Raw genomic sequence first — 24223 nt, 5'->3', positions numbered from 1 at the left:
GATAAGTTTTAATATTTAATATTTATTTTATATAATAATTTTTTATTTTATATAATATTTATTTAATATTTATTTTAATGCTCTTTTAATAAGGAAGTTTCCCAAGCATATTTATGTTTAAGATGAATTTATGCGATAGGAGGTCAAGGACATTTGGGCAAAAGGTAGTTTTAACACTTTATTGTGATCTTTAATAATACAAGCTTAGCAGTTTTATTATTTTTTAACATTGTAAAGAAACACATTCTTTATGAAAAACATCAGAAGAGCATAAAATCCTTGCTTTTAATGAACACAACTAAACAAGTATAACAAAGAGCTGTACAATACTTAGGCAGTATATATAGCTTGAGTTACTAAACAAACCATCTTAGCCTTAAACAGCCAAATATTGTAACTGATTTTATAAATCTTTAGGTAAAGAATTCAGTTTGAGCAGCGTGAGGTGTGAAGTATAATTTGATAGTTTGTTTTGAAGAAAGAGATCAGGACCTGATGCTCAGTCTGGTGTGTTCCAGTTTTCATGATAGAGTTTGCTAGCCTTCAAAACTAAGACATTTTGAAGAGAACGAGAGAACTTCTGTTGGTAATAAATTGTCTAGGACTAACGTCTTACCAATCTTCCTCTTAAGTGCAGAGTTTTTGGGGTCCTTCTGGAATTAGATATGAGAGGAGTGGGGGAGAATAGGAAGGAGCAAGGTCTTCACTCTCTGTGATTGTGTTTTCTCTGAAGTCTTAGTTGTCTGGTGAAATGTGTTCTAGAACAAATTCTTAGAAGATACAACTTTTGAATAATTTTCTGAATTACAGGTCTTGATGTCTTGAATATCTTTTCTGTCCAGAATATCACTGTCAGCTGTTTTAGGATTTTCAGAGGTTCCAAGGCAATATAAAACTCTAGGCTTGGGACTGAAGATAGTCTAAGTCTTTGTAATGCACACTTTCATTTCATTATTTCTTCTTTACATCTAGACATGAACATACACCCAAAATAAAATAGATATTAACACATCTTCCTCTTCCCCCTGTGTAATTGTCATTTGTTTACCATTTTGCAAGAAAGAATCATTATATATGAATAGTAAACTCCCAAAGTTCACATTTTTTGATTTACTTACAAGCATGGGAAGACAATGATGTGATTTTATAAACAATTTTACCAGTATACTGACTGTTAGCAAAAGGAGGAGTTCTCAGCTAAAAATATGAAGCTGCAATGATATTTGAGGCCTTCTGGAAAGGTAGATCCTCTTGGATGTTTAAAGTGTACAAATATGAAACTTTAAGGACTTTAATTGAATGGTCTGGTGTAAACTCAAAGGAAACAGCAAATGAAGACTTCCTTTGCTTACATAAGGTCCCTCTAAACTTTGTTCTCAGAATCTTATAGAATCATAGAATCATAGAATCATAGAATGCTTAGGGTTGGAAGGGACCTCTAGAGATCATCTAGTCCAACCCCCCTGCACACGCAGGGACACCTAGAGCACGTGGCACAGGACTGCATCCAAGCGGGTTTTGAAGATCTCCAGAGAAGGAGACTCTACAACCTCTCTGGGCAGCCTGTTCCAGTGCTCTGTCACCCTCACTGTTAAGAAATTTTTCCTTAAGTTCCTATGGAATTTTTGATGTTTCAGTTTCCGGCCATTTCCTCTAGTCCTATCAGTGGCCACCACTGAAAAGAGACCATGACCGTCCTCTGCACTCCCTCCCTTGAGGTATTTATATACACTGATTAGATCCCCTCTCAGCCTTCTCTTCTCCAGGCTGAACAGGCCCAGCTCCCTCAGCCTCTCCTCATAGGGCAGATGTTCCAGGCCCCGAAAGAAAACCAATTTTCTAGATGCCATCAAAAAATGGCTGAAATTTAGTTTGTCAAATATTTTACATTAAAGTATTAAATGTGATATCATTGAGCAAAACAGGATAAGTTCAATGAGTAAAAAAGGAACTTTAGAGATAACATTTAAGTGACAGTTCTCTGAGCCAAAATTAATTGTCTCAAATATGATACTCACAAAGTGACAACACTGCTCTAAAATACACAAGCTTCTATAAAACTGTTTGGTAACTGTAGGATAGTGTGATCCAGAGCTTACCTTTGAATTCAGAATTGTTATCACACAGAGGCTTTGCAGGAAGGAAAATTATTTAATCTAATCTCTTTAAGAATCCAATCTCCTAATATAAGCAATGACTGTGCTCTTGTATATTCTGGGCCTTTTAGGGAGTGCTTGAATTTAAATGGAGAGCTTCAATTCTCATGTCTTTGGTAGAGAGTTGACCATGCTACCCAAGTTTGTGATTCCCCAGGTATGTGTGTGTGAAGGGAGTGGAATATTTATCTGTAGTGTTTCAGCAGCTATTAACAAACTTTCTACACACATCACATAGATAATCAACCCATGTAGTTTTGAAAATAGAGCAAGAATATATCTCAATGTGTTTCTGGGAAAAAGGCACATTAAAAATATGTTCCTTGTAAAAGATATCCTTTCTAATATATGGGACACTAGTTTCAATAAGAGAAATGAGACTGTTGTATGTAATAAGTACACTCTCTCTTTCCGTGATCTAAATTTATTTTCATCTCCCTGAGAAAACTCATTAAATGTTTTTCCCTGTAAATGCATTTGAAAAGATAATAAAATACCAGTCTATCCATGGTAGTCTCCTCATCTTGCTGGTAAATAGTGTTTGCTTTTAGCTTCCTTATATAGTCACATAGCTAACATAATTTCATCTTGGTCTCAGAATAAAGTGTGAAGATTTTAGCATCTTATATAAACATTGGTGTTTTAGTTTGCCCTTCTCATCCAAGTTTTTCAGCAAAAGTTATGAATTATGTGAACAATGACAAATTATATCTATTCTTTTGGGCAATGCAGTCTCCTTCTCTTAGCCATGATATACATCAGATACCTACAGTATCCTTCATTGAGTATCCAGGCACACTTTACTGTTTTGCAAACCATAATATTTAAAAACATCAGAATTATCTTGCACAGATATAAAACTGCTTTGCTCTTATGAAATATATAGGTTCATCTCTGTAAACAAAAATGATTACAAACTTACTGGTGTTGAAGCAGCTTTCAAGGCTTTATCAAGCCTTGTTTATCAAGGGCTTTTGAAAGATGTTTACTGCATCTCTTATACCCATTTGCAATTATTTTTCCATTCTACTTTTGATCTATTCCCTGGTAATAATTTCCATGCAAGGGTCTAGTCATCATTGATTACCTCTTAAGCCACTTCCTTTTCAACTTTTAACTATTTTACTCAGTTGCTGGCACAATACTTAAATAAAAGTGATACATTTCTTCTGTAAAGATATTCTGTAGCCCAACATGTAAGAATTGTCTTACGAGTAAGCATTACATAGATCAGACAACAGTCTGCCCATGAAGGCACTACCCAGCTCTTCTGAATAGATTTATGTGAAGAACGTTAGGGGTGAAATCTTGATATGCTCCAGGAGGAAAGGACACGGTTCATAACAAGAGAGTCTGGTCCATTCTTGTCCCAGATGTGGAACACATCTTTTAAGACTGTATATCTGTTCCAGAATTGTGGCACAGTAAATCAGCCAGAAGTCTGCAACTTTCGGCAGCCTGTGTTTAACTGTCCACCCAGGAGCAAACAGGAGCCCCCAGTCTTGTTCTGTTTATTCATCAGTGACGTGCACCTCAGCAGCTTCGTATGAAACTGGATGGAGCGGCTGGAGCACCAGAAGGCTGTGCTGCCATCCAGAAAGACTTGTACAGGTTGTAGAGTTGGGCAGAGGGGAACCTCATGAGGGTCAAAAAGGCAAGTGCAGGGTCCTGCACCTAGGGAAAAATAACCCCATGCACCAGTACAGGCTGGGAGTGACCAGTTCAAGAGCAGCTCTGTGGAGAAGGAATTGGGTGTCCTGCTGAACAGCAGATTGAATAAGAGCTGTCAGCATGCCCTTGCAGACATACCTGGGAGATGTATTTTAGATAGGAAAGGAAATTTATAGTACTTTAGTGTCCCTTCTTTGACTAAACAATAGATCTATTCTTGCCACATGAGCTATAGATGTTTTCGTATTGTTAGTATGTCCTAATTTGGTAAATATTTTCACTACCCAGACATTTTTTAAAAAATAATTAAATAATCATCATCCATCCTCTTTAAGGAATTAAAATGTTTACAAATTTTAAATGTTATCAGAAGTAGAAATGTTAAAGGATATATACGCATTTTGGAGCTCCTGTAGCCAACTGAAAAAACACATGGGAAATTATATTTGTTTTATGAGAGACTGAAAAATATCTGCAGAATTAATATTTTGTCCTTTAGCTAAGGACTTGTTTTAAATATCTACATGGACAAATGTATCTAGTGTCTTTTTTTAAAAAACATTTCATCTTTTACAATCTCAGATGGGTTTCTTTTTAAAGTAAACCCATGAGAAATATTCTGGCATAATCTTGTAAAGTAGAGAAGACTTCTGTAAATTTTCATATTAAGATGAAGTCAAAAATAACCATGATCTTAAATTAGATTAATATGGAGTTATCATTATATTTACCAGATAGATGCCTCCCAAGTGGACAAGCTAACCATGTTGTGTTACAAAGAGAATATCTCAAACAGCAGCTGACTATATGCTACTTCTACAATAATTCTTGCAATGTTGATATCACATAGTGAAAATAAGAGTCTTTTCTCTTGAATAATGTTTTACAGCCTTAATACAGGAAAATACTTGGTGCCAGAATATGTAAGCAGTTATTAACATTAAAAATTCCACTGGCATCAATTAAGTTACGGGTGTGTAACAGGACAGAAGGTTATTCCCTGCTCTTTAGAGAAATGTCTGGAAAAATATCATAAATCGGCATGAAGGTTCACCAGCTTAGACTGAAATGTGATAGAGTGCTGGACTACAAGAGTCCAGCACCAGAGTTTTTCAGTGCCTTGTAGAGCTGGGCACAGTAAAACATCAGATTGTGATCACAGCACTTTTAATATTTGAATTGTATATTGTTAAGATCACTGATATAAATTCACTTAGATCCCTGTGGGAAAGGATATTATTACAACTTTCAAAATTGTAAGGAATTTGATTTGAATATATTCTTGGTGGAAATGAAAGGAAGGGATTGAGGGGTCTGGAAGATGGTCAGTGCAATCTAGAGCTTTTTACTTGTTGCATTAGAAATTTTTAGTTGTCCCATGCCCTGTATTTCTAATACCTGATGGGCTGTCTTTAGTTGTGTCTACTTCACACAAGTGAAGTAGTCCAAATCCCCACGTCATTCAAAATGGAGGGCAGGCTGTGACACTCTTTCTTCCAGTGCACCAAACTTTTTGTCCAAGAGAAACTAAAGCTGGAAAGGTTCAGAGGAAGAGTTCAATGCTACGTAATCAGAATGCAACAGCTGGACAGCTAGATTAGAGATTTGGGAAATAATTCAAAATCCAAAATAGAGATTATGTTTAGATTATGCTTAATAAGGTATCCACCATGAAATCCATTCATTTAAATATATATATATATATATATATATATTTATATATATATATAAAATGAAAAGCATATGATTAGTTTATTGTAGCAATAATATGTTTGTTTCTCTAAACATGCATTTTTGTATGATGAAGCTGTTTTTGGTAATTTTTGACAAAGCTTTTTGGTGACAAAGTTATTTGTGCTGTTATTCACTTGTGTGGTTCTTTATCCTCCTTCTCAAATCAATTCCTTTATACAATTTATTCCTTTATTTCTTTTATACAGTTCTTTTGCAGAAATAATAAGAAAGTCCAAATGAAAATCATCAAGTTCAAACTAATAATAAAATCAGTAATGCAATTGGAACTTCCTGAGATGTATCTTGGATATATTACTAGATAAACATTTGAAAGCTAAGATGACTCTTACTGCCTAGTTGTTTAGATATCTTCAGGATTTGAATACCACACACTTTGGAAATGAATTCCATTCTTTCTTAGATTATGTTTGTATGAAAATTAAAATTTTATTTTCCTAGCCTTAGGTGGGAACTGGCTGCTGACAGAATGGAGGATTATTGTAAAATGAAACATATGTAAAGAACAGTATGATCCATTGTAATATTTCTGCTACCATCTGTCATAATAGTCCTTCCTCTTCAAAAACCTGTTTTGTTCAAAATCTAAAGGGGTAAATCCTTTTTTGTATATAAAGTGCCTGTCTAATATATTTTGCTTTTTATATAGTTTTTCCCTCTTTTATATAGTGTATTTTTTACCTAGTACATGCGACCTTTATAGCCTCCATTCAAATTGCATCTGTAAGTTCTGAAAGCTGGAAAAATAGGGAACTATTTATCCTCATTCAAATAATAAATGAGATGTAAAATGAGCTTCATGGTAGATGAGTTCTCAGGAGGTTGTTTAATAATAGCTTATGAAGTTTGCAGAATTTCGGATGGGAAATTAATTTAAGTGGTCAATGTTTAGCCAGGGTTTCAGACAAATTTTATACTGCAACACTACTTCAAAAATTGATCCTGTTTTCAGTTTTAAGTTTTCAAATGCAAAAGAATATTATTTCCATTTTTAAAAATTGTAAATAAGTCTTAGTTTCATTTAGATTACCCCTCTTTAACACTGATAAGAACTGTGCTCATAGTTCTTGACTCTTGCTGAGCAGTTAAATTAATATGTTTGAACATAGACCTACACTTTCTCTGTTACTTTTCTTTTGTTACTACTAAAGTTAACACTACATGTCAAAGTGTCAGACTTCCTGGGTAAGTAGCATAAAGAAAAATTTGAATTTGGAATTTTGAAAGTAATATAATCATAATAACATATGATATAAAGGTAATCATAATAACCTCTTTATTCTGAGTTTTATTACTCAATAGAACTGTGTCTGCCCACTTCTCTCTCTGAGTGTTGTTATGCCCTTAATAAAAATGTTCCCTTTAAGGGTGCAGGCGCTCCCCCTTGCAGGGGAAGGTTGGTGCCAACTGGTGAGTTAGAACAGCCTCAAATAGTGCGAATGTCATGACAGGGGAAGGGGCAAAGGGAACTTCAAAGAGAGAGAGGTCCCTCAAAACCCTGATTTATACAAGCTAGCATATTCCCGTGTTAAAATAATGTAGTTCCAAGGGGATTCAGTTTTGTTTGGGTTATAACTATATATGAAGGTTAACCTTTTGTCTCTTCGTCTGAATTTTAGCTCATTTATGAGTAATTATTTGTAAGTAGTAAATAATTTATGCATAGAAAACAAAGGCAAGCTTTTATTTAAAGTGTTATATGTTTGCCAATCAAGATGAAACTGAAGTGGGTTGTTTTATTATAACACACTTTTTTTTGATGCAAATTTCCAAATAGTAAGTCTTGATCTCTCCTGTTTCTAAGCATTTTTAGGCTGGTGATAATGATATACTGTTGTAGTATTGGATCCATTTTAATGTAATCATGAAACAAAAGACTGGAATAACAATTTAAAGAATTTCTGTGGATATTCTGAAGGAAAAAATAAGATATGACCTAAGGATGTTTTTTGGAAAATGTCAGTGATATTTCATCAAGACAATTAAAATACCTATTTACAGAGAAGTGTTATGTGTCTTTGAGTTACAAGCAATACTTCATTAATTGTGGAAAGTAAATATTCTTTGGCAATAAAATTGCAAATAAGTACATTATTGCAAAAAATATTAGGATCAACAATTCCTATGCAATATTGAAATATTTTTGTCCTTATTTATACTTCATTTATTTGACATTTTATGCAATATTCCAGCATGATCTGGAAGTTTTAATTACATGTGTGGTTGAGGAATGTAGGATAAAATAGTTCTTTAAAAACTGCCAAAGAAATAATTTTTAACCCCAGTGTATCAGCAGTAGTATACATTGTTAAATTTATTTTTGTAAAGGTGTTTTGAGGAGGCTTTTACTATAAAAAGTTTTATAAATAGTTAAATTAAGAAACATTTTGGGTAAATCTGTCCCTAATCACCTGCTAAGATTTTGACAATTTAGCATTAGTCAGAAGGAAAGATGTTTACTCTGTTATACAGAGAGTATTGCACAAATACTAATCTCTCACATTCCTTGGCAATAGACAATAATGAGAAAGTAAGTGTATGCAGTATTGGCAACTTTAATGACTATTCAGTCTGTAAATATATACCAATATGTTCTGTACAGAATATTTTTCTTTAAAAAGTTCCAGAACATATCCATAATCTGCTTGATTATTTTTATAGCAGTGGGATTCCTACAGGGGTACATAATTAATTCAGATGGACGTTATTATAATTAATCATAACTAATGTTATTACAATAAGTACCAAAGGACCTAATCATATTATGCCACTTATGATAATGTCTTGCCATCATTTTGTATCACAATGATGTTTCAGTGAATTTACATGGCTGTAAACCCAACCATACTAATATTATAGTTTCCTGTGATTAATGTGAATGCCAGAGAAAGCTGATAGCAATTAGTTTTTCATGAAGTGTCATTAAATACAGTATTTAAGTTCATTTAAGTTCTGTATTAAGTATATTTTAAATTTGAAACATAGCAAATGACTTCTATCAATCAATATAAAATATTAATGAGAAGTGAAAGTCTGCGGTATGCTGAAAGTTCTTCTGTAATTGTTGTCTCCCTAGATCTTGGTGGAAGGTACCATAGGAGATGGTTTCACTGGAGACATAGGAATTGATGACTTGTCTTTTCTATCGTGTACGCTTTACAATGGTGAGTAAGAAGACAATAAAGTTAAGCGTACATCTTTTAGCAGTGAGCCGATTCTTTGCTGTCATTTGTGAGTATTGGTACTGGAAAAACAAACCGTATCAAACTGTGAATCTTGTCACACAATGAAATCAGGACTTGTTTTCCACCTTCTCAGGCCCCCTTATTCAGGATCTTCCCTGCACACTCCAGAAAGGCAACAGCATAAAGCAGTTTCTGTTGTGCATGTAAGATCCAAAAGAAGTCATCAGTAGTGTGAGATCTCTTTGGGATCTCAGTGACTGATGACTTTTTTTTTTTTTAAAAGAAAATCAGGTTGATAGCACCTTCCTCCTCTCTCCCAGTACTTCTAAATGTTTTTGCAGTGACAATTGCTCTCACATATCAGCACACAAACAGTTCACGTCATAGGGCAACCTACTCTATGAAGTCATTACTACTTAGTATGCTAAAATGCCTACAGAATAGTAAAATATATGCTCACAAGCACTGTGCTCTAAGACACCAGATGATTCCAAACCTGTCATGTTTCATCATCGAAGTGGTATTAAGAGGGCTAGTGTTAGCTGCAGCAGACATAATGTTATATATGGCTTGACAGTTTATGTACAGTCACAAGAGAGCTGCGGAAGAGCAAGCATATTTTAAAACAAAATTTTTCTTTCTGGAAATGAGTATCTTATCATTAGATCTAAAACATGAACAGAGTGAACACACATTTTTTTTCTGCCATTCCAAATACTTCCTATAGGCCTAACTAGTTCTATTAGGAATATCAAGTGCATGCGACATGTTTCTCTGGTAGATAATTTTAACCTATTTTGGCAAGTTCATATATTATATAACATTTATTACATTTCTTTGAATATAAACTCTAGTTCAAAACAGATTTGATGAATACAGCTATTGTAAAATAGCGGCAGTGGAGGCATAAAATCTTAGAACGGTAAGTTAAAATGAGATAGAGAACAACTGCAAAAAAATGCAAAGCACGGTGTTCAAAATTTCAAAGTTCAGAAGTAAGAAAACAGAAGGTTATTTTTATTCAGAGAAATGAAAGTCTTCAAGTTTAAAGATAGTTTAATTGAATAAGAAATATTTTTTGTGTTCTATATATTTTTTTAAGTCTTTTAGTACTGAGAGTAATTTATGAGACATTTCAAGCTCCTACTGCCTCTGCTTTACCACCTCTGCTTCCTCCACAAAATAAAAATCCCAACCAATGATAAAAGAGTTAAAGAGTCTGTGGGAATAGCCTGCAAAACAGACAACAGGAGTAGTGTATTCTACTGGATTTGATATGAGCTGGGTCATGAACATGAAGCTGGACTCTCATGTCTCATCTCTGCAACCTAGAATTAAGCACTGGCTGCCCAGCTGGAACTGCCACTTTGAATAATAGATAGTGATCAGGAAGAGATTGGCTAGATCACATGGTGGTAGAAACTTGTACATCTGTTTTTAATATATCGCATGAATGCCCTAACTACAGACTATACAATGATGCTTACTCTGGCCAAAGTGTCTTCCTGTGTATTGAAAAAAATGGATTATTTCCAGAGGGGAAAAAAAGAGTTGATTCTGTCCATAATAATTACGGCATTTCAGAATTTAGTCTCCTGGAGAGTTATATGGCCTATACTGTGAAACCACTCTGGAAATTTCTTTCCTTTCAATGCTTCCTTCCCCTTTTTGTAGCTCACCTGGATCTAGGAACATTTCAGTAAAAATGATCAGAGGAGGAATCAATAAACTTAAATTTTTGAATGATAAATGCTATATTTAAAAAACTACTAACCAATAACGTTACTGTAATTACTCTAAGTTGGATATACATTTATTATATCATCTAATTATTCCTTCAGAAGGTTCTTCCTACTAAATCTTTTGTTTGACTCTCAGGATATTATTAGTGAATCATTTATTTTATATAAAATGGCTGTTACCTTGCAAAATAGAGATATAGCTGCTGCTACTGGGGAATTTGTAATCCATCTTAGTGCTCCAGGTCTTAAGAGAAAAAATCCTTACTGATTCCACACTGTCCCAGACACATTTTATATGAAAAGTCTATACATACTCTTTTTAATTAACTCAGTTACATTACTTAGGTGTATTGCAGAGCTAATCATTTCATTGGAGATTAAATTTTAAAAGGGACTTGTTTAATAAAATGACCTTTTATTGGCAGTGATAGCAAGGTTTTTCAAGGAATCAGGACTAGCCTGTAGAAAGGTGCATAGGAAAAAAGAGAAAAAGGCAATAGAGTTGAAAAAAAAAAGCTGATAATCTTGAAAGAAATGGAAATAAAGTGGTCAAACAAGATAATTACCTCAATATTTTTTAATGAAAAAAAAAATCAGTGATGAAATGAGACTAAAGAGTGATGCATAGTAATTTCTAGCCAGTTGCAGTGATCAGTCTTGAAAGAAATTACGAAAGCCTCTTCCAAAATGTTTAGTCATTTCATAAAGCTAACAAAAAAGAAACTGGTAAAATAATAATAATAAAAAAACCCTGTGAAGCAAGACTGTCATTATGTAGGTGATAATGGATTTTTTTCAAGTGTTAAGGAAATGATGGTTGACTAGCATGATCAAACTAGTACCTTCCACTGGGGAAACTCAGCTATGATGCATTCAATTCAGTTCTTTCAGGTGGCATTCAAGACATTCTCCTTGACCACCCAGGCCTATTTCCAGTAAAGCTATATCACTGGGGACAGATAGTTGCTTGGAGACAAATTATTAGAAAACTAGGCTCCCTTAATTCTGTAGGTCACTGTTTATTTTTTGTTTTTAAGGAACCTTGCCAGCAATCTCTACGACTCCAGCAGGAACTTCAGTTCCTATCACACTCCCCATGAACAACTGCACAGAGGAGGAGTTTGTCTGTAGAGCCTCTGGCAATTGCATCCAGATGACCAAGAAGTGTGACTTTAGGCCTGACTGCTCTGATAAATCTGATGAAGCATCTTGTGGTAGGTGAACTAAATCACTGCTATCTTATTTGTGGATCTGAAACATACTGCACTAACTATATTTTTGCTTCTTGTTTGGTATTAGCACCAAGGTCTTGTTTTAAATGTGATTTTGCTCCACCAGAACTAGCATTCTGCTTTAATATGGAAATTTGAGATGTTCTTCATTTTCTGCCTTCAAATAACAGCCTGCATTTTATACTCTGTTTCAACTTAACTCCTGCAATAGGAAAAAATCTTTCATCCCTCAGTGATTGGTAACTATACATAACAATTTCTAAATGTAAATATAATTTCTCAAATTAAATAAAACATTTAAATTTTTAGTGTTCGCTAGTCCAAAATGGAAATGAAAATAATTGTAGACTCGTGATTGGGAGACTTAGGTTCACTTCCTACTGTAATGAGGTACCAGAAGTATTTTTTTATAGAAAGGAATCATGAAAATCAGCTGCATACATAAAGATGCTTTTGACATCATCTCTTTGTTCCTTTGACAGGACTGATTTTGCTTTGAGGTCTATGTTTAACTATCTATAGAGGAATCTAGCATTAGGTTTCTAGTTTCCCGATAGAAAATCTGAGTTGTTTCCCTACAGTTAGAGCATGCAGCATGGCATGTGCTACAAACAAGTCAGTGAGTTCCAGTCTGTAATAAGAATATTGGAATTAGGACACATTTTGAAGATATCATCTAAGAGGTTTCTTAATTGTTTCTAAGTAAGTCACCAAAGTTCACACTACAGTTTTTAAGCTGAAGGAGTTACTGACCTTTTATTTATTTATTTATTTATTTATTTATTTATTTATTGCCTGAAAACACAATATTTGAAAATACTTCAGTTCAGAAGCTGAATAATGAGGGGGACAGGCATTTGTCAATGCAGTGCAAGCTAAACCACTCTCACTATGACCAAAACTCTGCATTGATTATACACTGTGAAGGGAACACCAATCTCTCTCCAGGGTGAGGACTCAACCAGGCAGCAGGGAGTCTAATGTTATTTTTCTTATTTCTTTCGTGAGAAGAAATCTGTAAGAAATGAGGCTGATTTATAAATATTGATAGATAGTTCCCTGTAGTGTGAATAAATACCAGCCATTGAAAGCCTACATTGAAAAATAAATGGAGGACCCTTTTGAGAGAATATTTTTTCTACTCAGAAATCTAGAGTGTCTTACAAAGAATCCTTTCCATCTGAAAGGGATAACTACTATGGAGAACACATTTTTAGGTACTCAGTCTGTCTGAAGTCTACAATCACTGCAGCAATGATGGCAATTTGTCACTAGAATGACAGTACTCGGATAAGAGCTTAGTATGTTCTATTGAGAAGAGAAATATGTTCTCAGGAGGTGGCTATCCTTTCTCAGTGGCCTTTAAAATATAATTTTATAAAACAAGTAAAAAAAAATTCAAACACTTAAATACTATGTCACTCGTCAATGTCAGGAAGCATCACTAATCTTTATATGGATAACTAGTCTGATTACACTTGTTGAGGTTTGCTTCATTGCTAAGAATTTAAGAGCTATAAATCAAAACTCTTTTGACATCTCCCGCCTCCTTAATCTCCCATCTGCAGCCTCCAGGAGAGAAAATACAGGCCATATTCTACTAACACAGTATAATTTACTCATATAGAAATTACATCCGCTATGCTATCTTTTGAGATTCATGGTTTAGAAATAGACTTGTTTGTCTGCATCATTCTCACAGCAGTCACTTAGACTTATGTATGAAAATGCATTCTAATGTTCTAGAAAGTGACAGGAGTAATTCTGGATTACAGAAGCCAAGTCAGAGTTTCTGTAAAAGGTTCAAGAAGACATTTTAGAGAATAAATATTTATTAGGCAGCAGAAATACATATTTTTTAATATCCTTGCATAGAAGGTACATTTCAAGGGAGAGAAATTAGTAAGTTCATTTTCATTGTCCAGTCACTCAGGAAACAAAAACTGAGGCACAGGCTGCTGTTTGTTTATTGATAATTCAGTGCTCATCAACAAGGTTAGATAGCTGTATTATGATGTAGCTTTCAGGTATTTTGAGGACTGCTTGAAACATATATATTTATATTTAAATACATATATTATATATATATAATATATATGTGTGTGTGTATGTGTGTGTGTATACACACATATTTCTATATGTTTAGAATTCCTGTCAAGGAGTGTCATGGATTGCATTGTACATTGAATTACTAACATTATAAGCCTGTAGAATTGAAGAAACAATTGTGTAGTAGCTTTCAGATTCAGAACTGGTATATTTTATATGGCATTTCAGTGTATTTCACATGACACATAATTAGAATGGTCTGAAACCTGGTAGCTGCATATGTTGTTAGATACCAAAGATTAAAATACTCAAAGATAGAATCTGCCTCCTAAATAAGAACATAGAGAGCACTATTGATATATCAGCTGTAAAGAAAATATTATGCATATTAGTATTTTTATTGCCATATTGTTTATTTTATCATAACATTAATTGATTATTCTGTTTATTACTATAAACATGAAGTATTACTTGTTCATCTCTAAAGCTATGGAAATGTGCAACTTTGAAGATAAATCCCTGTGTGGATGGTATCAGGCAGCCTTAGAAGCGACGTCAGAAACTGATTCCATCCATTCCACAAATATATTCAGTTGGGGACTTGGAAGAGGAGCAAATCTCTTCCCTGGGGAAGAAAAAAACAGCCCGTCAGTTGATCATACTACGTAAGTAAAAATCTTCAGTTATCTTTCTTGGGCAGCCTGTGTTTAGCCACATATGGATTGTCACTGGGAAAACCTCAGCTCAATTCACAGTATTGAAGCAGTTTACTGATTTATTAATGACATGTAATTAACTGATAATCGGTGGCATAAATGTGCAGGATTGACAACAGATAAGTAAAAACACAAGGTGCTTACAGAATTTTAATAAACTACAAAATTCAAAACACCCTTCTGTAAATACATCCCCCTAAGTTCTAATACCCTCTGCTTCCAAGCAGTATGTGTGCAGACTCTCTCCCGGAGGTTGGTTGGGATGCATGCACATTCCCTTGTACCATTTGTGACTGTGAGTTTTACACATTCCCCCTTGTGGAGGAATAGCTGCTCTTGATGTGTATAATGCTCCTGCCTGCTAGGCCATGAGAAGACCCTCCTTCTTGCAGCCTGTACTGTCAGCCCCCATGCAGATTGCTCACAGCACCCAGGGGGAGGATGTCTGGTCTCTGCAGTGGTTTCAGTGCCAACAAGGTGACTTCTGGACTGCCTAAACTAGGTTTAACTGCTGCTGTTTCCAATCCAACATCTTTTCCCCACTATTCCAAATTTCCATGCATATTTTGTCCTTCTATTTAAGCTGTTTTTTGTTGGTTTGTTTTATCTATCTTTGTAATTCTCTGTTTCTGCTTGCTTGCTTTGATAGTCATCATCACCACTAGCATAATCAGTTTTGGACAAATGCCCTTTCAGGCCCTTCCATTCAAACTCACAGTGTTCACTCCCTTTCTTCCTAGCTATTGTTATCCAGGCCATTTTGCCAAGGGCAGGCAGTACAATTACCCTCACAAAGGGTCTTGTGAATTCTGCTATTAATTAATAATTCACTTCGTGCAGATCTGAAACAACTCTAATTAGAGTTAAATATAGTTTAGTAGATACTTGACTTTTTTTCTGTCACTTCATATCTCTGCCCTACCAAGTCTTTCATAGTATTGCTTTTCTGTCTCAAGTATTACTATTTCTGATAGCAACAGCAACAATGACAAAAAAGAAATATCCTCTATAGTCTTTTATGAACAAATTGTGGCTTAGTATGAACTTGTTCTATAAGTGGCTGTTAAATATGGACTGATTTGTGCAAGTGCTTCATTAAAGTATTAACAATCACAGATGATAAAACACTTTACTCTTCAGCTTGGTAAATATCTGTGGTGAAAATAAGTAGCAAGACCATATCTGTTAGACATTTGATACTAAACAAAAAATGTAGATACTGATGAGTATTCTGCAGTTAAATGCAACTTTATATTGTACTCTAATGCAGAAAATGGCTAATTAAAACTAATGCCCATCATGATTAAAAGCTACGGCGGCGTTTTCACCTCAGACTTGGTCACCTGAGAGGGAGATTCACTCCTATTGTTTCTTTTTGCTTTCAGCCTCAGAGGATCTGTAGAGATAGGACAGAATGCTAATAAGGTTTGGCAAGTTCAGAGGAGCAACAGAAAAGCCATGAATTAATCTCAGCTTTGTGTCAGTCAAAAGTCATCAGACCACAATATCCATTAGAGAAAATCCAACTAAGAGTCATTAATTGTTGTGTTATGATCAAAAGATGGAATCTTTCATCTCTTATACCATTTGTTTTGTGTGGTGTTTGGTATGCTGCAGCACTTTTAAGTCTTAGGAATAAATCTTGAGAGAAATCTCTAAGAACAATGACACTGACAGAATAAAGCAAAGAAGAAAAAGGGCTCTATTGCTCTGTTGGTCAACTATAATGGCTCTTACTTGTTTGCAGCTAAGTTTATTAGGCTTTAGTTTTAGAGATCAGCCATGCTGTGGTTCTTTTCTTTTTACGTAGACTCAAACCAAAGAGACAGTTTCTGTGGTTAAAGGGAGCCATGCTGTATGCGCTTCTAAAGACACACATTTGCAGCTCAGAGAGTGTGGAAATTTACAAAATCTGCAAATGCTTAATTTATATGGAACGAGCAAACTCTATTTACAGGAGTGTGCAATGACATGTTTTGACTGAGCAAGAAATCAATGTCACAGTTGTTAACTGCTTCCAAAATGTTGCTCTGGTGAGCTAGTGTGAGAATGAACTTAGGATTTGAAATATTTAATCAGATTTGTAATTCAGTGAGCATTGTGCATTTTCTCATTGTACGTTGTGTATCAGTGCTGCGGTTCAGTTCTTGGTGGCTTGGATACATCTCCTCCAGCTCTGTTTTAGTAAGTCCAGTTGCTGTCATATGGCAGGATGGCACTCTGCACAGGACGCAAGATGGTCCCAGGATACTAAGCAAAGACCTGGGTGGTGGCATCTCACTCACCTATCCTGCAATGATTATACTGTACCACTCACTGACCTAAAGCTCTGCACTGGTAGGCAGACCTAGTGTAGCCCTTTGTATTCTTTTCCCCATAGTTTAATACTGCCAGGTGAATCTACAAAAGTAATTAAGCCTCATTTATGAAATTCCAGTTTCTCCCGTAAAATGCTTCAGAATTTCCTTTGAACTGCTTAGATGTGCTTTTTGTTTAAAAATTTTATTCTGTCAAGAGATTTCAGTTCATTTGACCTTTTAGCAAGGGAGACATTAACAATACACAGAGCAATGAAATTCTTATACAACTTTCTTTTTTCCCCCCTTGAATTTCTTTTAAGAAATTCTATGAACAAATTTTGCTGTGTAGTCAGAGTCTGTACTTTGTAGAGGCAATCAAAAGCAGCTTAAGTGTGTTTAAAAAGTATGGAATTACCTTTAAAGACTGATGGGCTTTAATAAAAAGCTATCTTCCAACAAAAAAAAAAGCAGTTTCTGAGAAGAAATATCTTCCTGAAAGCACAAACCAAAACTCAATGCAATATGCCACAAGTGTTGACTTTGTCAGTTCTTTATCGTTTTACATGGTAAGGTGCCTGAGGAGTTATATATATTCCACCATAGTATATACTTTCTTTTTTAAAAGTAAGAATAGCATGGAGACACTGTGAAATTAATGGCAATGCATTTAAAATGAGTCTTTTAGAGATGAAGAGTGAAAGTGATACCTATGAGTACTAGAGAAAGTTACATTTAAACGTAGGTGGAGGAAAAACTTGAGCTTTCTGTAGTGTTTTTACAGTTCATAGATCTTCCTCAAAAGCATTATTTCTTTAGATAAATGTGTATGTGTATCTATATATCTATCTCACTTGAGAAACTTATTCACAGTGAAGTGAAAGACATAGGCTCCACATAAAATAAAGTCGCATAGATTCCATAACTTTCTCTAAGAAGGTGTTTATAGTGCTCTCCAAGAAAATGGAAAATGAAAGGAAAGGGCTATTTTATCTCTGTAAAGAGAGGGTTTTTTAACATATTCTAGTGTGTGCGTATATATATATATGTATCACAGGCTCCATCCTGTATTATGTTTATATGCATGTAGTTCTTGTGATTCTTCTTGAATTGACCTCGTGTATGTTGATCAGAAAAAAGACTTGAGTGCATCTAGAGAAATAAGGTAATAAAAATCTTGAATTGCATTGAGCAGATCACACTGAATATGCTCCTGCCTGGGGAGTATCAAGTATCATAAAGACAATTATAAGGGTAGGAAATTGTGTTCTTTAATATCATTACTCTCCAAACTGGACTATCAAATCAAATTATGTTATTTATAGTATCAGCTATGGAGCAAGTTGATCTAAAAGCAATAGTCCTAGGTGACTCCATATTTCAGGTCTGTTCATTGCCTGCAAACTACAAAAAGAGACTTGTGTCTATTCTTATTTTGATTTATATTGGAAGCCATCAATTAAGTCAGCCTTTTAAGCAAGATTCCTAAGTGACTGCTATGCTGAAAACAAAAATTATATTGACAATTATAGTTGCTGACCTAGAAATAGGTGGAATTGTCAGCCGGGCACTGTTTCTTTAATCTTGTTAGATGTGTGCATATATATCTATATTTTCTATATTTACATAACAGTGGATCCTATATGCATAGCTTTATTTAAAATCTATCATTTATTTCTGACTGTCCCCTAAAGTAATTTCTTTTGTGGCTACTGAGGACAATCATTTGATATGAAGTTACAATGTCCTGTATATAAGTCCCAACTAACCATATACAACCGCAACTAATTTATTTATTAACTTAACTATTTATTTATTTTTCTACTTTAAAATCACTTTCTGAGAATATCTTGTATTTCCTCTGGTTACTTCTAGTAAATAAAGTGAGGATTATTTATAGTTGCAGTACACTGAAAATAACTCTATTGTGATACACTCCTGTCTTTTCCCTTTAGACTTGGAACCATAAATTCATCTATGAATATCAGGTGATTCCTCATGCATTTACAAAAAAAAAGTCATCTTCAATGATGAAGTTGGGAGTATTATCAGACTTTGAGTTCATATTATCTTTTGGCTTGCCCTAATCCATTCGTGAGTGTCTGCTTCTGTCTTTAATCCCAAGATTCAGAGGAAAGCAAATGGAAAAAAATCTACAAGCATGCATAGCCATCAGACTAATTTAGCTAATACACATTAATGTCTTCTGAAATAAAGTATTGATAAAGAAAGCGCACTGAAGACACTGAAAACTGTGCTTTTTAAAGCAATTTCTGCACTGCATATTTAACAAAACTGAAGGAAATATTGCAATATCTATTTGGGAAAAAAATTTGGGGAAAAATATAATGAAAATGGAATTCCAAGTTATGTAGAATTAATTTGGGAAATAAATGTATTCATATTACTTGTTTGCCCAACTATATGCATATATATACATATATATATAAAATATATACAGCTATGAAAAACTAATTACTTGCAAGTAAAAGCTAATGGTCAAAAATTACCTGTAGGATGATATCAGGTAAATGGTCCATTCATTTCAAGTAACTGTAATTTAATTAAAAATGTTTTTGCAGGGAAAAATAGAGTTTACTCAAAATATTTTTAAACTCTGCATATTCTGATGCTAAACAATAGGATTCATCCATAATGATGATAGATTAATGTATGGAAAGTTTATTTATTGGTCATAAAAAAGCTGTTACCATTCTCTTTTTGGAATTCGTATCCTTTCTGTAAAACAATGGCATCAATCAAATTCATACTAAAAATATATATATATATAATATATCATGTATATCATGGTGAAAGAACTTAGCAGTTCTTTAGAGCATGTTTGTTTTAGAATTTCGAGGCACAGAATTTGGTAATAAGTATAATGTGCTCTTATTTAGTGCAAAAATTCCTCCTCACATAGATGATGATTTTCTTTGAAACTTCTTTCTAATCTCAGTGTCAAACTGTCTGTCTCAGTATGTGACACGTGGTTTGATATGCACCTTTTTTCTGTTCAGTTTCCATTACCCATTGAAACTCAGTACTGCATTTTTGTGCCAAAGTTTATCTAAACCTGTCGAAGTTAAGATAGGTTAGAAATTTTGTTTCTAGCACTGTGCATTAGCATCCTTGGATCTAATCCAATTTTATATGTGTTTAGGAGAAGGTGTTGACCCTGAGATGTTAGCTGGGAAATCATGGGAGATCAAAGATTCTTCCTCAAAGAAACTAGACTTTCACAGTAACAGATGAAAATAATTTTGCATAATGACTTTGGCATGCAATACAATGAGTAAATAATGAATAATGCAATAGAGATATAAAACAGCCAATTTGTATGCCTTGGCAATATGAATACAAATAATGATTATGTAAATATAGATGAAAATGAGAAGTGTGAAAAGAAGAGTGATTCTTGCAATAAAGAGAAAAGAGAGTCCTAAAAGACACAGATTTTTCTGTCGCTATTACATATGCAAAAACTTTAGTTCTGTACCTTCTGTAAGCTTCAGGAATAGTTTATGGTTATAAAATAAACTGAAACTGATTTTTTCCTGAAAACATCTTAACTTTGGCGAACTTCTGTCAACTGAACTAGGTTCTGACCTCCCTTAGGCTCACTATCCCAAAAAAGGATTCTTGAGATGTGGTAAATGCAGTCTGATGCCACTTCCTTGAACAATTTAAACCATGAACTTAAGTTTTGATGGCCTACATTCTGCTGGTGCACTCAGTGCCTCATGATCCTGACGCTTTTCTCAGGAGAGTACTGTTTTTTCATGCTGTCTAGAGTCCTACTGATTTTGGTCATTCGTTTGGATTTCTACGTGCGTGACAACCCAGAATAGCCAGGTCAATCTGACTAGGCAGACCCTAGACAGATTGTATTGGAGAGCTGAAAAACCATGGCTTAAATGCGTAATAGCTCCAACAGGTCTGTGGGTCTTGCTATATAGCAAGTCTGTGGTCATAAACAAACAGGAAGAATAAAATGAATGTGGGAGCTGATGCTTTTTGATATCTAGCCTTTCTAGTATAGTGTGCAGATCATTAGGGAACTTAATCCTCTAAGGAAGTTGGAATTTTCATTCTTATTTGCCTCTTTTATTTTTCATTGTTGCTGAAAATTAGAAAGAAATCAAAACTCCTTTACAAAACAGAGATGCTGTTTTCCAGCCAGATCTAGTTTTCATTGTAAGTGAACACCAGAGAATAAAGCCCTTTTGATAAGTCTGCCTAGGCACTTAAATCAGAGATCCTCTAACATTTTGTAGAATTTGCACAGATGAATTGACACATTCAAAACCTGAGCTATTCCAATGTTGTTTGAATTTTGAAGTTGGGGGCCAACACTACATTAAATCAGATCTTTCCCTTAATGCTAATTCCCAGCTACCATTTTCAGTTCCATGATTCTTTTTTCAATGCTCGAAGGCAGAATTACAGCTAGGATATTTCCGTGTATGCCCATTCTTAGCTAGGTACATGTTAAAAGCCACTTGCCATATAAATTTATTAACAAAACCATAGTATGAAAATGTAGCCCAGTTGCTTATGTTGAAATCTGTAATCCATTAAAATATTGTCCTTTACCCTTTGAAATTAATTAGGATTATTGTAGTATTATAGGAATTTCTGTATATAGGGAATGTGTACAGTACAGAAGTAAAATTAATTAGTTTCAAAGGGTAAATATCAACACTTTAATGACATTTAATGTGGCTGCCAAAATTTTAATAAGGTTTCTGTATGCTAATTTTTCAAACAAGCCTGTGATTTCAATTCTTCCTCCCTGATAGGGCAACTTGTATATGATTCTGAGCTTCAGCCCATACATAAACACTGTGTGCAAGGCCAGGTTTGCTCATTCTTACCTTACATAAGAAAATATGTTTAGGAGTTGTTCCTGTTGACTTCTGAAGGTTTCATTTCAAAACAAAACAAAACAAAAAAGTACAAAATGAGGTAGGGAGTGCTTTTTTGGAAGCATACCACTAGCTGATTTAAAATATCTTTTTGGACAGTTCTAAAGAAATCTTACACTTTAATAGAAGCAGCTTGACAGACTGAACAGAAGATTGCATATATGCTAACTGGTTCTACTACAGAATACACATCCATAGAGACTACAGACCTTCTAACATTGTCAACCGTATGTAAACAGAATGATTTCTTATTGCTTCCTCCAAGTTCTTGCCCCTGAAGCAATATGCATTTTTCCTCTAAATCCCCTGCATGTTGGTAGTGGAAAGAATTAAAGACAGATAGATTGCTTATCTCTGTGAACAAGTTATGTCAGCTACGTGGACTAGAAAAAACATTCCTCTAAACAACATGGATAGGTCAAATGTGTAATTGCAAGTGGAAAGTCGTCCATGATAGAGGTGAAGGTTATATAAACAGGAGTGCTGTATGCATGTATCCATCCCTCTCTGGTCTCTCCATTTTGCTTACTTCTTAACATTAATGTCTTTGTAAACATATACTCCCCCAATGTTTAATGGGATAGCACTCAGTCAAGTGTGTATCCCACAGGACTTTACTAAGGTTTACTATTTTAAAATATAACCTTATGTCCAACAGTAAAACAAGGGCAAAACATATCTCAACATCATGTTTTTTCTTGTGTTTAAAAATGCGTCCCATAGTCGAGTTTGCAGACTTTTGTTGGTAGGTTTCTTTGTTCTGAGAAGTATTGCGTATCTTGCAATTATGCTGAAGAGAGAAATGTTTTCTCTTAAGGTCAACAACTGCTTTTTGCATTTGAAAATGAGTTATTTTAGGAGACAAATCTTGGCTACTCAAAATACTATAACGGTAGGTCCAGTCCTTTTGCAGACATTCAAAGTCTGTACCTGCTGCTGATAGGCTGCAAAAATAGCCTGATCTTCCCCAGTAACTCAGGTCAAGGAATTTCACCCAAAGTCCTTTTGCTTCCTGACTCTAAACCAGGAGGCCATCCTTGCATGCCTCAGTTATATCTAGGCTTCTGCAAATAAAGCAAATAAACAAAACAAAATAAAAAAGATTCCTAACTCTCAGGACCATGACACGGTGGGTAAAGGCAAGCACCAGTTCTGTATTTTGATTTGCCTATCTGTGCTATGGAAGTATTACCTGCTTTTCAAGGATTTTTGAGACTCTAGTAATATAAGGTGTTTAACTAAAGAGCATCCAGATACTCAGCTAGAAGGTTTTGTATCTGTATAAAGTATGCCCATGCCTATGTAGTTATGATTAAATGCTTTCTTTAAATAACGAATAAAATCTTTCTCTGAGCAGGTTTACTGGAGAAGGCTGGTATCTATTTGCAGACAGCTCAGCTGGAAAATTTGGTCAGACTGCTGACATTGCTACCCCAGTCATCTCCCTTACTGGGCCAAAATGCAAAATGGTGTTCTGGAACTATATGTCTGGTGCAACAGTAGGTTCTTTGCAGGTAAGAAAACAGTTTGGAGTTCTTTTACTGTTCATGAGAGAAAACTCGTGCCCTTGTCATTTAGTTTCATTAAAGCCTACACTGCTAATAAATGAAAATGAGCAATTACTAGCACTCCACTGCTCTCAATACATTATGATCTGAAGGAAGAATTGGCTTGAGCGAGCAGTGGAAAATGTGACATTTTACAATGAGCTAAAATTATGACCTTTGTAGATGGATGGAGCTTCTGTACAAGAAAAAGCCTTGTACTGCACAATAACCTTTGACATTAAAAAGCATCAGTAGATATCTGAACATCAGTGTTTTTGACTGTATATGATGGCAGCAGTAAAAAAGAAATAATTGCATTCAGATTCATTCTGATGAAATTTTATAGAATCGGCTTGTTGTTATGTTATTCTTTTGAAAATTTAACATATATTCTTCAAAGGTTAGTTATATTAAAACAAGAAAATTTCATTTTTCTGAACCAAGTTTCAGCAATATCACTGAATTCTACTACATAAGGAATGCAGATGTTAGGGTACTTGGCAAAGAGATAAATTTTAATTCATCGGAATTAGTAGGTGGTCACAGAATAGAGATGGTTTGTACTCTGTTTAAAGACTTGAAACAGGTTCATTCACTTTGGCTACTTGTATTTGCCTAAGCTTCTGTAAAATCTAGGAGCCCACATTACTTAGAAGAAAGCCCACAGAGAGTTTTGCAGAAAGTAACAGCAAATCCTATGGAGCCATTTCCACTAGTATAGTGTGAAGGTATCACTAAAAAGGGCAAATATATATACATTTTTGTCCAATTCCAACATGAAAGATAACTGTTTCCCTGAATCAGTTGTCTCTTAATGAATTTTTAGACTTATCAAAAATCTTTGCATCACAAAATCTTTGCAACCACACAGTCTTTACATTTTAAGCATTATAAATAATTGTTTAATTTTGGTTGTTTAATTTTTCAGTTAATAATGAATATAGGAAT

At 34.5% G+C, this 24223-nt stretch overlaps 1 protein-coding gene across 1 annotated transcript in view; it reads left to right on the top strand.

The window, feature by feature from the left end:
- MALRD1 (MAM and LDL receptor class A domain containing 1) overlaps positions 1-24223 on the top strand; it is a 228689-nt gene that overhangs the window by 65269 nt on the left and 139197 nt on the right. The window contains exons 19-22 of the mRNA XM_088524317.1: positions 8656-8743; positions 11544-11720; positions 14275-14452; positions 23086-23242. Of these exons, the coding sequence (XP_088380443.1) occupies positions 8656-8743; positions 11544-11720; positions 14275-14452; positions 23086-23242 (600 nt within the window). The remainder of the gene's footprint in view (positions 1-8655; positions 8744-11543; positions 11721-14274; positions 14453-23085; positions 23243-24223) is intronic.

The sequence above is a fragment of the Tinamus guttatus genome, unplaced genomic scaffold, assembly GCF_059628265.1.
Source record: "Tinamus guttatus ecotype Peru unplaced genomic scaffold, ASM5962826v1 Tinamus_guttatus_pri_ptg000209l, whole genome shotgun sequence".
NCBI lineage: Eukaryota > Metazoa > Chordata > Aves > Tinamiformes > Tinamidae > Tinamus > Tinamus guttatus.
Note: the sequence above shows the minus strand (reverse complement) of the source record. Positions and strands in the feature narration are given on the sequence as shown.